Source organism: Eupeodes corollae, chromosome 1, assembly GCF_945859685.1.
Source record: "Eupeodes corollae chromosome 1, idEupCoro1.1, whole genome shotgun sequence".
In the NCBI taxonomy this organism is placed as follows: Eukaryota; Metazoa; Arthropoda; class Insecta; order Diptera; family Syrphidae; genus Eupeodes; species Eupeodes corollae.
In genome coordinates this window covers 127,137,127-127,152,042 of record NC_079147.1, presented here as the reverse complement: position 1 = coordinate 127,152,042, position 14,916 = coordinate 127,137,127, and the positions used below count along the sequence as shown (strand labels likewise).

Sequence of the window (14,916 nt, the reverse complement as noted above, 5' to 3'; positions counted from 1 at the left end):
GAACGCTCGAGTACCAAATGACATCATTGGTACAAGGCAATAAATCTGTACAAGAATTCTATCATTCAGTGTATGAACACCTTTCACTGATATGAAATAAAATATCTGCTATGGAAGTCAGTGGAGAAGCACTTAATCTTTTAATGCATTCATACAGAGAAAAGGCACTCGATACCTTTATTCGAGGCCTTAAAGGAGATCTACCTAGACTCCTGGGCATTCGAGAGCCCTCTGATCTAAATCAAGCCCTTCATCTTTGTATGAAACTTGAGAATCAAACCTTTCTGCAGCAATATGCTGCTGCTACAAATAATAATGTTAGAAAATGCAACCTGTTCCTGCTCCAATTTCATCTTTTCCACCTCAAATACCATCTAGGGGACAAATTCCAATTCGTTATCAAGGTAATATCCCATTCAATAATTACCAACCAATAATTACCAATAAATTACAAAGAAATTTTCATGTGAACACCTCTCCAGCTGATCCAACTGAGGAACAACAATACGAACAAACCATTCAAAACGAAGATCAATGTCACGACCAAACTTTGCAAGAATACGTAGAACATTATCCACAAGATTATTCTGAAACTTTTCCACAACAAGATACAGACGATTCCTACAACCAGCAATCATTAGAATTTAGTGATATCCATTTTTTAGACTGAGCTGTTCCTCTCTTCCATATTTCGAGTGTAAAACGAAGAGTGGAACTATACTCAAAATATTAATAGATACCGGATCAAATAAGAATTATATTCAACCTTCTTTGGTACCAAACCCTCGAACTAATAAGACAAATTTCTACGCGAACTCTATAGGAGGAAATGTAAAAATTACGCAACACACATTTTTGAACCTTTTCGGCCTTAACGACATTAAATTAAAGTTTTTCCTCATGCCTGAATTAAAATCGTTTCACGCCATTCTAGGAAACGATAGCCTAAAAGAAATCTCGGCAGTTATTCATATAAAAGACAATTTTATGATTGTCAAAAATAGAATCAAAATCAAAATTAAACAGCTAAAAAGTCATTCAGTTAACACTATCAATATCAGGACGAACCATATGTCTGACGTACAAAAGACAATGATTCAAAAAGCAATTGACGAATTTCCTAGACTTTTTGATGACCCGGATAATAAACTTTCATGTACTACAAACGTCAAAGGAGAAATAAGAACAACGACAAAAACTCCTATTTATTCTAAATTTTATCCTTACCCAATGGCACTAAAAGAAGAAGTCGAAAAACAGGTACAGACACTATTACAAGATGGCATAATCAGGCGATCAAGATCTCCGTACAATTCTCCTGTTTGGATTGTACCGAAAAAAACCGATTCATCTGGAAATAAAAAATTCAGATTAGTCATAGATTACCGAAAGTTAAACTCAATCACCATAGCCGATCGCTACCCCATCCCGGAAATCAATGAGGTTTTAGCCAATCTCGGAAAAAATTCTTGGTTTTCTGTTCTTGACCTTAAAAGCGGATTCCATCAAATCCCTTTGAAGGAAAAAGACATGGAAAAAACTGCATTTTCTGTTAACCACGGAAAATACGAGTTTACCAGGTTACCATTCGGACTAAAAAACGCCCCTTCAATCTTTCAAAGGGCTTTAGACGATATACTTCGTGACTTTATCGGGAAAATTTGTTACGTGTATATCGACGATATTATAATCTGTAGTCCAGATGAAAATACACATTTCGAAAATATTTGTAAAATCTTTAAAACATACATTTCTTCGAAATCTTCCATTGAAAAAAAAAACAAATTCGGCTCCAAACCGGTACCGTCCGCAAAAAAATAATGAAATCTATAAGTAAATAGGCTTTTTCATTGATAATCCAATAAAAAAATAAGAAGTTTAGACAAACCACGAAGAACTCATAATAGGTGAGCTGTGTTGCGTAGGCCGCCTCATATTTTCCTTCATCCTGTTCTTTCTCATCTTTTTTTTTATTATCAATAACATAAAATTTTGTTTGCTCATTTAAAGCTTTACTTTAAAAAAAATATTGATCTAGCAAATAATGATGCCGAGACATAAGAAAATATTCCTGCCTTGAATTTAAAGAATAAACGTACATACACATTTTTACTCATAGTGTACCGTAACTTAAGCTTTTAAATGATTTTGACAATTATTGATATCGATAATCAAATCCATATCAGAATCCTCAAAACAGAAGTGAGAAAGAGACAAGTGATTGACTTTACCTAAAAGCAAATGCAGTAGCAACAACAACCACAGCAGTAAAAACCACAGTCCTAACCCGCTACCAAAATCACGGGAGTGAAGGAAAATATGAAGACCTCACTACCTGTAACAGACCCAATTGCTGAGGGCCCTTCCACTTCGATTAATGCAAAGCAGCAGCAACAACAACAGCTACAACAACTGCCACAGCAGCAGCAAAACCAGCAGCAGCAACAGAAGCAGCAGCAGCACCAACAGTAACAACAGCAGCAAAAATAGCAACAAAAGCAGCAGAAACAGCAGCAGCAACACCAGAAATAACCACAGGCTTAAAAAATACCACCCATTAGGACTCATAACGTTAAACTACAGCACAACAGGTATGTAAGTCGGCCACAAAGGGCAAATTTATCATACAAATCTTAAACGAAAAAGAAGAAAAAATGATCAGTCCACTGGCGAATAGAACTTAGTAAAAGATTTACTTAAGCAGGCCACAGCTGAGTTCTTAGCTTCAAGCCTAAAATCCAAAAATGTAATACGGTCCTTCTGAAGGGCATAAGTTGCTGCAAGGAACCGGAGGCGCTCTAAGCTGAGCTACATGAAAAAGACAATTACAAGCCTTTTACTACGGTGAAGTCCAGGCGAGAGGGTTATAGGCTGCCAATGTTCCTAGTTACATTACCGCCACAAAGTAGTTTTTAAAGTAGCCAACTCCATTATGGAAGAGTGCAAGCTGGGGAAAGAGTGGGCTGAGGGTTAAAGCCAGCTCAAGTGTGTCCTTTGTGGAAACCAAGGGCACCTAGCTCGCTATAGGGGTTGTCCTAAGGTAGAAGAAATAAAACAGAAACAGGCCATACAAAAAGAAGAAAGAAGTCGAACAGTTCGACAGGCTCCAACAAAAATATTAGTGGATCTAAAATTTTACTGCGTCGAAATGATGTCGGTGGATGGGAACACGAGAGAGGCTCCACCAACGGTTGCCTAAATGACCAGAGGTGCAGCTTGACATTGTAGCCTTGTTTTTGCGCATTCAAGGTCAACTAACAGGACTGCAAAGTCAAATTAAGGAGCAAGGCAAAAGGGTAGATCATCTCTACTCTTTATTGCCCAGCCTCTCACAATTAAGACCATAATGGGTGCGCTGCAGGAGACGCGCCTAAGAAGTCCTAGCTTTGAATGTAAATTACATGATTAAGATTGAACGAAGAGCCAACATGTTTCAATTGTTGGAAGACTACAGTGACGATGTGTTAATGGCTAGCGAAAACAAGCTAAACCACAAACACAAATTAACTCATAAAAGTTACAATATCGTAAGAAAAGACCGGCCCGACTCCACTTAAGGGGGCGGTGTCGCTCTCTTTGTACGAAAAGTCATTAGTTTTAAAGTCGTATACATTAATGAATTGCGAAAGCTCATGACGCTAGAAGTTTGTCTTGTATGTATCTCTCTCACTCAAGGGAAGCAGATGTATATGATTGCGGCTTATGTGACTGGAGCTCTGCAGGCTACGCAACTAATGAATATGGCATCGATCTGCTGGCTATTAAAAAGCCATGGTATCCAAAAAGCGGCTCCTTTCTGGATCTTTTTCTGCACGACACCAGGCTAACAGTTAGAAACAAAGTGGGTAATCACCCTCGAAACTGCTTACAAACAGTCTAGTACGACAGTGATTACTGCGGAATGGCTGCCTTCATGCAGATTCTGCACGAACACGTGGACTTGGAAGAATACGTTGCAATGCACTTTTACACTTACAGTAAGATGCGCTGTCCTCATTTCACCAACGCCCTTGCCAGAGAACTTCGATTGAGTGACATAACCCCACCAAACAACATAAACCTGACAAATACAGACATTGACCAACATTTTAACAGCTGGGCGAAACAACAAAACGGTAGTTGGAACGGACAATACGTAAAAATAAATAACGGGACCAAATTTATGGTTACAGAAACGATACTATTGACACACTACGTAGACGCAAGAGTGGCTTACTGAAAAAGCTGAAAAACTTATACAGAAGACCTACAGACCCACATGGCTTGTAGGTAAGGACACTGTAGTCGTCAATAAAATATGTCAATCTGTTGATTAAGGTGAACTACATGTTATCAATTAACAAGTACTGCGACCGCAAAATCTGGTCTATTAATTCCAGTGACCCTAGTATGTTCCTCTAAATCAACAAGATATTCACCAAAAAGAGCGATGATGAACTTTCGTGTCTAAAACTTCAAAGAACTTAAGAGAACAGAGACGTACTCAGGACAGGAAAAGGTGGAGGCGGTGGGAACTGCTTTCCAGCAAGTGTACAAGGTGAATGTTAGCTTTCGCCCCAACCACGACCTAGAAAACAGACCCGTACTTAATCATTTTGACCTTCGAAATGATATGACATAACGTCGACCTGGTTAGATTAGTATTTACATTCTGACAAACATATAAATGCTGCTCTGATGAGGGCCAGAGGAGCCTTCGGTCGGACGAAACTTCTGTTTTACAGAAGTCGGCTTTATACCAGAGTGAAGGTAATTTTGTACATGGCCCTCATACGGCCGATGATCGATTATGGTTGTCCTGTGTGATTCAACGTTGCCCCTTCCCAGTTGGAGAAGTTTTGGGTGTTCGAGCGGCAGTGTTTACAACGCGGTAGCGGCTTATATCGAACAGCAGAAATTTCTTATGTGCATTAATATTCCAACGAGGTCCTATACAACGGAGCTCAATCAACAGAATTGACAATTTTGTGATAAAGGTCACATTGCAAGAGCTATGTCTTCGACAATTTAATTTTCGGGGCGTTCTATCCGAACGATGAGTATTTAGCGAGAGCACGCTTGAGCGGCTTCATTCCACCAGATACATATTTCTTTTTAGATAGATGCGGTCTGATACAGGATAGATAGGCGAATCCTGTACAATCGGGACTTCATGGCACAAGGCAGAGCAGAGCTCCTTCGGTTCAGTAGGGCTGTGTCCGAACGGGACCGAACTGATAGGGTGAAGCAGGTGAACCAATTCTGGTGGCTTCCATTGGCACTTGATAGTGTCAAGTCGGGATTGGGTTTTAAGCCTTGGACGGCTTACATAATTGTTTTATAGTTTAAGGGTTAAGTTTTAAGTAGAATTACAATGGTGGCACCATCCGGGCCAGTGGATTCGTGAATGGCAAGATTTTTGATTTTGATTCATCCCATAGAATCATTTACGCTTTTGAGTACAGGAGGAGTCATGTTACTCATTGGTGATTTCGATTTAACAGGAAACTGTGCTGCAAGCAAATTGGCATTATCAATCGAACTTACAAAAGGAGTGTCACTGGAAACGAGGGTAGGAACTTAGGAACTGATGATGACGTAGTGTTGCTCACATGTTTTACAAATGACAAGAAATTTGTACTACCTCTGGGGCATTGTAATAATTTTTGCCGTAATTTCTGGTCATGCAATAATTTTATGCTTCCTTCGGGTGTTGTCTGACCAACACAACAACGATCTAACTGTACGGAAAATGGGATACAATTCTCTGGATAGAGTCGGACAGCGCTTCGAATTCGTTAGAAGTCGAATTGCTATCCAGACTTGGGATAAGATAGATAAAACACGTATAAATGATGCGCCTTTGGACGGTGAATTCAAAACACACATAATTAAAATTTGTGTTGGTGCACTGAACATATTGTAAATAGTAGAAATTGATAGGTAACATCATTCTAAACATGTACGGTGAGAAAAGAAGAAAGGTACTAAGCTATAACCGAAAAGCCTAAACTCTGAGTGGTCGGTGGTTTCACCAACCTGAGTTTAGTGCCAAAACAGCTGGCCTATTTAAAATAGTATGAACGTATGTAGCATAGTCATTTTTCTTAGCGCAGAAGGCTATCACAATATGTTATTATTATTATACTTTATTGAACAATTACAGAGCATTAGTTACCAGGGCCTTCAGCTCGGAATATCACAATACACAAAAACACTGAAAAGAACCAAAACAAGACAGTTATTTATGCAGTAGATTCAACTTCTTAGTTGCAATTTATCATTATGCTATGTTGAACAGTGAGGAGGACAATAATTGATGATTTTTGTGCTATGTTTAACAAAAAATAACACAACAAGAAGCAAATAAATGTAGATTGACACTCGGTATGCATCAAACAATAACGTTTAAGAACAATAAAAGTGAATGTTTTTTTATTAAAATATTTAATAACAACAAAATATATATGTAATACTAAAAGCTAGATAAATTGAACCAACTGTTTCAGTAAAATAACAAGATGAACCAGGTAAAAAGACTGGAAATAAAGTTTTAAAACAGAGTGTGTAAATTACCTCGTCGTCTGTGTGTTTTCTCTCTTTACTTTGGAAATGGCTTTAATGTTAAACCTATATAAACAAGGAAAAACTCTAAAACCGTATAACAAAATGGAACAAAAATTTAAAACTTTCAAAAATACTTACATGTTACAAAATTAAACGTATACTTGCAGATTAAAGCAAGAAGAAATGTAAAAGTTTAGAAAAATTGAAAAGTTAATAATTTGTAAGGCCACCTTAATTCGTTATTACGGCCTGTAATTGAATTAGATCTTTCCATATAAGTATACGCTTAGTTTTGGGAGTAACTGTAAGTATAATGTTTAAGTGCAATTGGTTTAAGTTTTTGCTCAAATACTTTTAATCTAATATTCTTTACAACTTTGTGAGTGCGTTTTATTTTATGTTGAGATTTTTGAACAGTATTAATGTAATATGTCCTAACAGAGAAATATTTTTTTTTTCCCCAAGTGGCCAATCACCAGCCGAAGCTGATATGAATTTGTTGGAAACAGCAAGACGTTGCGAACTCTATGGTATGAAGATGCACTCAGCAAAGGACATTGAGGGAGTCCCTTTAAATTTGTCCGTTGCTCATATGGGCGTTGCTGTTTTTCAAGGAATCACGCGGATTAATGTATTTTCATGGGCGAAAATAAGGAAAATCTCATTCAAACGCAGGCGTTTTCTAATAAAATTGCACCCAGAAGGCTATGTAAGTTTAAAATATTTAATATCAAGAGAGGCGATAAAAGAATACATTTATTCAAAGGGCTATTATAAGGACACTGTTGAGTTCTTTTTTGATGGCAGAAACGAATGCAAAAATTTTTGGAAAAAATGTGTAGAAAACCATGGTTTTTTTCGTTGTGTTTCCATCATGAATTTACCCAGGCGAAAAACCAGAGTTTTATCAAGAGGAAGCTCATTTCGGTACATTCAATAAAGTTAGAATTTTGAAATTGTTATTATAGAAATTTCTTATATTCACAGGTACAGTGGCAAAACTCAGAAACAGATTATAGAATTCGTCAGGGAAAATTATGTTAAAAGGCAGAATTTTCAAAGGTTTGTTCTAAGTACGTTTATTGAAATAAAAATATATGAGAACTCTGCTATAATAATTCAAATACAAATTAATTGGTTTCCTCTTAGTAAAATGTGCAATAAAGAAACATACGTTCATCATCTTCATAGAAGATGAAGTGAAGAAAACTAAATGATAATGAATACAGTGTGAAAAGCGATTTTATAGTCAGGCAAATCGTGGGAGATTTTTTTTTTACTGTGAATAAAACTCCCCCCACCAATTTTTTTTTGTCTCTGAAAAACGTTATGTTTATTTGAAAAAGATTCTTTCACGATAATTTGCTTACAAACTTTAAATTATAGATACCTAAATTCTAATAACTACTTTTACTTTATTTATTGTTTTTTTACAAAATAACAATTTTTCACAAAACAATTTTTCACAAAATAGCTATTTTTTCACAAAATATCAATTTTTTTGTCAAAATAACTTTTTTTTTAAATAACAATTTTTTCTAAAATTACTTTGTTATAATTTTATTTTTAAGACATTCGCTGCTTATTTCTTGTTTAATAATTTATTCCCTTCCAATCCAAACTCAACTCAACTCAAACTAAATCAGTTACTTTTTTTTATTTAAATAAAATTATTAGGTACATTTTTAGAACATAATTGAGAATTTAAAAAGTTACATTTTTCTTATTAATTTTGTTTGCTTTTTGTTTGTTTGTGGATTTCCGTTTGATTTTTGTCAAATTAACAATAATTATTTTTCTTTCCAGTTATATGTATGTACGTTGAACTTGTGTTGCAAATATTATTATAACATTTTTTTTATTATAATATATTTTTATCAGATTTTTTTATGTTTACATTTAACTTTAATATTTTCAATTAAAAACAATTTTTTTGTTTTTTTTTTTGTCAGGGCATTACATCTAATGAGTATCAGTTAATAAACAAAATAAAATAAAAGAATCAACCAAACTATCCTGAGCGAAAACTATTTATCCATACATTAAGAAAATAAATTGAGCGCGCACTGCGTTAACACACCAACGAGTGACCGACAGTTCTAACTCATTTGTCAATAGGGATAGGAATAGGACGTTTCCATTTTCAAAACATGACAGCTCAAAAGAAAGGAAATGCCTGTCGACCTTTTTGTTTTTTCCATGTTGCGAATTTAAAAGAGTTTACAAAATAAAGCTGACCATTATAATTAATAAAACTATACCAAAACCCAACAAATTATTAAAAAAAAAAAACTGATAATAATGAAAAAAATAAGTACCTACTCTCTAAACTTCAAAAGGATAAAATGGATAATTTAATGAATTTGATTGAATGTGAAATTGAATCTCGGGGTGCCTGAAATTGAATTTCAATTGTTTTGATGTTTGTACCTTCTTTTCAATTGTTTTTTTTTGTAGTATTTGGGTTTCGTTTTGTTGTTTTGTCTATGATATAATTCCCATCGGATGAGAATTTATTAACCCTTAACAACCCAGTAGACTTTGCAAACGTAACTGACCAGAAGTGTCCATCGGACACTATGAGATAAATACTCTGTATTTGATGGAAACATGAAACAAATACATTCAATAATTCAAGACTTTAATGCTGTTTCAAACAGAAACAATTAACACATTTATTTTACCTTTAAATTCATAAATTATACTATTATTTACAAGCATTACAAATGAGTTTTTTTACCGAGTGCTCGGAGCATACATTTCTGTTACATTTGTCGCAACTCTGTTTCGAAGTTCTGGATATTTTAGCAGGACAAATGTGATGAGATGATTGAGCTTCTTGTTCTTCGGTTCCTACCATATCGCCAATAGCTGACAGATGATAATTTGTCAAACCTTTCTTGCTTCGTCTCCTTACATGGGGCGTAACCAACCCGGTTACGACTTCTCTCAAAAATATTTTCCTTAGAGTACACTTTTTGCGCTGGTTCCAAGAAGGATATAAATTTTTCCATACAACTAGTGATGCGATACCCACCACATCTAAGATATTTTTGAAAAATGCAATGGGCCATCTATTTGTTTTACGTCGAGCAGTATATTCATGAGCCATCTGATCTAGTGTATCGACACCACCTTTGGTGGAGTTGTAGTACAAATTTATTTCAGATTTATTTTTATTATTCACATTTACTTCTCGACTATGATGCATCGTAGACAACAAAATAACTGCACGGTTCTTTTTCGGCACATACGACACCAAAGTCATGTTTTTCGAAAAGCCAAAAACATTTGTTTCTATTTCACGATTTTTATGGGGCTGGAAATTTGGAGGAATACAAGTTTTATTTTTTCTCATTGAGAAAAAGCTTGAAACTGTCAACTGGATCGGCTACATATTGCCCGGGTAGCAGGACAACCTTGTGAAGATCTCCGCGGATTATATTGTGGCGTGGAGTTTTCCTTTGCTTTTCGGGTTCTGATGTCCACTTTGTTCCATCTCTGCCTTCAAAAGTTTTCATTGAAATGAAATCTTGCAACGGGATATCATCACTATCGCTCCATAACTGCTCATCTTCATCCTCAGAAGCTTGTTCCGTTGCATTGCTTTCACGATCCGAACAGCTGTCAACGCAAAAATTTCCATCATCATCGTCGCTATGAGACTGATGCGAAAAAATTTGTTCATCATCACTATCATCAAGGGCACATTGAATTTCACTTTCAGTTAGTTTCCTTTTAGCCATTTTTAGTAGACACTTTTTTTACGCGAAAGTAAACTTAGCACTAAATAATCAAAGAAAGCACAGAACACTTGCACGTGTATTATAGAAAACTCTTTATTATTTCTCATTAGACATTACTCATTGTGTAATGATTCTCCGTTATGATTTTGATGAAAATGTAAATAATCTAACGTCATAATATCCCGCTACATGCACTGTGTCTCCCGGACACTTGTGGGCCGACAAGTTACTATATTTGTTTATTGTCAATAAATATTATACAATACAAATAAAAAATATTTAAAAAATAAATTTAGATAACTAAAACCCTGTAAATAAAATACATAGAACAATTTTTCGTAGAAATAAATACTTAACTTTTTATGAGTGAACAAACAAAAAAAGGTGTCCGTCAGACACTTGTGGGTTGTTATATTTTGGTTTGGACTTGACAACTGTTCTATTTTGAACCAAATTGACATTAGTCGAAGTTCCTATTTTTAATATTTTTATTCCTATTTTCTATTGTTTTTTCTTTTTGGTGTTTAAAGTTTTCATAATGTTTTTCCATCACTTCTTTGCTTATGTTCTTGCAAAGACAATCTATTGGTCTGAGTTTTATCGTAGAGTGGATTGTATTATTATAAATAGTGACAATGTTGAAAATTTTGTCATTTAATTCCGAGTTGTCATTGGAAGTATTGAGAATTCTCAGGTGTTCGTTTAGAGTTCCATGTAGCCTCTCTATATCGGCGTTTCCAGTTTTTATTGACACCGTAGTTTTGTGAAATGCTATGTTATTTTCTTTTAAAAACTGTTCCACTGCAGAATGCAATATGCATGTTTCACCATCAGATACTTTTTTGTTTGGTTTCTCTAAGAATTGAATGCGTTGTTTAATTGGACTTACAATTGCAATCCAGTTTCTATTCTCTGAAGGATGAACTGTGGCATATTTAGAGAATTTGTCAATACATCATACCTCCTTCTGGGAGCCAAATATCTACATGAATAATGTCGTTTATCCATTTTGGTGTTTCTGTAACTTGCATGGGTATCTGCAGTGGTTGGTGATCGTGTTTGGCTATGATAGTAATGATTTCATTTTTATCTGTTATGTCTCTAAGTCGAATAGTTGATCGAATTACCCTTAAGTTTGTGTTCAATGCAAAATATTTTACATACAACGTCTGAAACTCCAGAATTAATGGTAAATCATTGCAATAAATACAAATCATTCCTTTGCTTATACAAAAAGTTTCATAATGTTTAACAGATCACTCTTATTTTTTTCGATCTCAATATAATTTTGAATCTTCTTGTGCACTATTTTAAGTGTAATTTTTTCTTTTATGCCATAAGACAAGTAAATTTGATTTTTGAAAACATTAATGGGTTTTTCGGTTATAAATATGTGTAAGGTATCATCCTCCATTAAGCTATTGAATGGTTGCAGCTGTTGAGATAATATCATCTTTATCATTTTGTACAATTGGACTTGTAATTGTTGCGTAAGTTTGGTTTTCCTCGCAAATCACTTCGTTGTTGAAAAATTTTACATAATTAACTTCTTCGTTAGAATTTGAAAAACCCTCAACAATGCTTGAATCATTTTTAAGATTGTTCTGAAAATTAACATCTTCGTTGTTTTTCGAATCATCTTCGGCCCGTTCAATGCATCTACTAAAGTCATATTCGTTTAGTTTGACCTTCCACCTCTGCAATATCATGTTCGGTCTTTTTATACGCAAAGATTGATTTTTACAGATTTTTTTTTTTAATATTTAATCATTGGATAAGCTACCTTCGCATAAACCCAGTGATTCCTAAAATTTGTTTGATTCCTTTGATGGTGGTTGGTAAAGTCATTTCGGTTATGGATTCAACTTTGTTTGGTTGTGTTTTAATACCGTTTTTCACAACAATGTGCCTCAAATAAGAGGTTGATATTTCGGCGAATTTACATTTATTAATTTGTATTTTTGTTATATTCTTTTAAGGTTTGTACAATTTTTTAAGTGCTTGCAGGTGTTCTTCAAAACTTGTCGGAAATATAAGGATATCATCCAAGTAAACAACGCAAATTACGTTTATGAACTTCTGAAGGATTCATTAATCTCTGGAAAGTTTTTGGAGCATTTTTATGCCCGAAGGCATTCGGAAAAATTCATAATTACCTGTTTTAGTTGAAAACGCGGTTTTTGGCCTATCCTGCGGTTCAACCTCGATTTAACAAGATCTATGACAGAGAAATAATTGCACTTACCAAGCTGCATCGATTGTTTGCTCATTAAGCTTCCTATAGTCAATTACAATTCGCCACTGTTTTTTACTATCTTGATCGTCTTTTTTGGGTACATTTCTTCTATTTGTCGATCAACTTCTACGGTGTGAACATCTGGATATCTGTTAACTTTACTATAGATTGGAATTTCGGTTTTGGTTTTAATTTGGTAACTAATTTTACTTGTCAAGGTAAGATCGCCTCTTCTCTATAAAAAATAGATTTATAGGAACAAATCATGGAGTTCAGTTTTGAAGCATCGTTATTACTTGAATGTTTCAAAAAAAAGTTTTCATTAATTTGAGACTCAAAAAGCTCGCTACAAAAAACATTGAAGGACTCATCCTCATAACATTGACTAGCATACATTTCTTCTTCCATATAAACAATAAGTAGGTATTTTTGTAGAATCTGTTTTGACCAACTGGTTTTTATAATCTATCACTGGATTAAGTTCCATGAGTATATTATTACCCATTAACAAATCAAAATGATCATGGAATTGGTACTCAATGAAATGTACATAACTATTGGATTAATTGAATTCTTTAAAAAGAGGTATGCGATATTTTTTTGAGGGAATCTCCCACTTTGGATTACACAAATTCATTTTAATGATACTGAACTCCGCACCGCAATCAATTACAAATCTGAGAGTTTTTACAGGGGATTAACAGACTACATAGGGTAACTTTTTTCTGGATCCATTGGAAAATTTTAACGGTTTTGAGAGACATCATTGTTACTCTGCCTGCACCTGTACTCATTCAATGCAATATCCATTGCCTCTTGGTTATTCGACTGTTGAGACCTAGTTGTCTATCGTAAATAACCACTATAAGAAGTATTGCTTGTGTGACGTGTTTGGCCACTGTTAGAATTATAATTTGTTCGATTGTTAGCATTTTTATTTGTTTGAAGTGAATTACTATTATTAGAGTTATTTGTTTGACGAGATTCATTACTGTAAGAGTTGCTATTTGTTTGACTTGATTGCCCGCTCTGAGTGTTATTGTTTTGCTGGTTGTGCAGAGTTATTTTGACCTTGACCTCTTTTATAATTATTATACCTCCTACTGTTTTGACTCCCTGAGATATTCGAATTATTATTATTATATTTCTATGATGATTAATTTCAACAATTATTTGAAAAGCTTTAGAAAGTTAATCAGAATTTTGACTTAACGCAATGGATTTTGTGGGTTATGGTGAGTTATTTTTCAAGGGCAATTCGGCTGTTTGACTCGATCATGAGATAAAGTCCATCTTAATTATTATCTAGAAGATAAACGCTATTAATCCGACTTAGAAAACTATTTATCCTGTCATAATAATCTTCTATCTTGGTTTGAACTCCTGTTGTTCGAATGTTATCAATTTCTCCGAAATTATGTTTTAAAACATTTTTGATTTCTAAATAATTATTTAGTTTGCCATGTTTTTGAACTTGAACGTTAGCCTTCTCTACGATTTTGTCTTTGATGTAGCCCGTCAAAATAATTTTGGCTGATTCTTCAAAAGATTCAATTGTAGAAATTAAAGCATCTACCCTGTCCAAAAAATCTACTAACAATTTTGGATTACCATCAAATTCTGGTATCTTAGTTATAAGACCTAAAATAAGCTTAAATTTATCAACTGGGCTTAGCACCTCCATATTTATACGTAAATAAAAATGAATAATGTTGGTACTCACACGGCAAATAATACTTTTTATTTTTTTTTGTTGGTGGTTGATGGATTACAGTTGACTAGCTGGACATCACTCATGTAGATCTTCACAGGTTTTAGTTATGATAACTTTTTTTCGATTATAATGTTTGTTTTATATTTCTTTGTCTCTTTTAACTTTTTATATGAGCCTGGGAGCGTTCTTATATATTTATTTTTAATAGGCGGTGGAGTTTTGCAATGTTTTATTTTTCACTTTTATTATTTTGTGTTGTTTTTTTTCAAACAAATATTTGAATGAATGAAAATACAGATAGGTACATATAATTTAAAAAAATTATTCAAATTGAATTTTTTTGTTCATGATTCGAGCAAAGAATAAGTTATTTGTTACAGTTTGTCCCTATTTAACTTTCTTTTTAGATGAACTTTTTTTTCAATTTTTTTTTCATAAATCTGTCTTTTTGTTTCGATTTAACTTTATTTAAGGTTCGTGTTTTGTAAAATACAATAAAACAACAAGCCTCAGTTCACGAAGCTATTCCATTTAATTTAATTTACTTTAATATCCAGCTTACAAATTAAACATTTTTACAAACATAACTTCGACGTCTTAACGCAGAGAGAGTTGGACGGGCAGTGAGCTTGGACAACTAGACTGATTAGTTATTGGCTGTTCTTCAGGTACAT

General features: G+C 34.1%; 1 protein-coding gene across 1 annotated transcript in view; it reads left to right on the top strand.

The window, feature by feature from the left end:
- The window catches only part of LOC129939998 (FERM, ARHGEF and pleckstrin domain-containing protein 1-like), a 159,033-nt gene extending 151,283 nt beyond the window's left edge, over positions 1–7,750 (top strand). The window contains exons 5-7 of the mRNA XM_056048213.1: positions 7,012–7,255; positions 7,313–7,473; positions 7,534–7,750. Coding sequence (XP_055904188.1) covers positions 7,012–7,255; positions 7,313–7,473; positions 7,534–7,744 — 616 coding nt within the window. The 3' untranslated portion in view covers positions 7,745–7,750. The remainder of the gene's footprint in view (positions 1–7,011; positions 7,256–7,312; positions 7,474–7,533) is intronic.
- Positions 7,751–14,916: the final 7,166 nt, after the last annotated feature.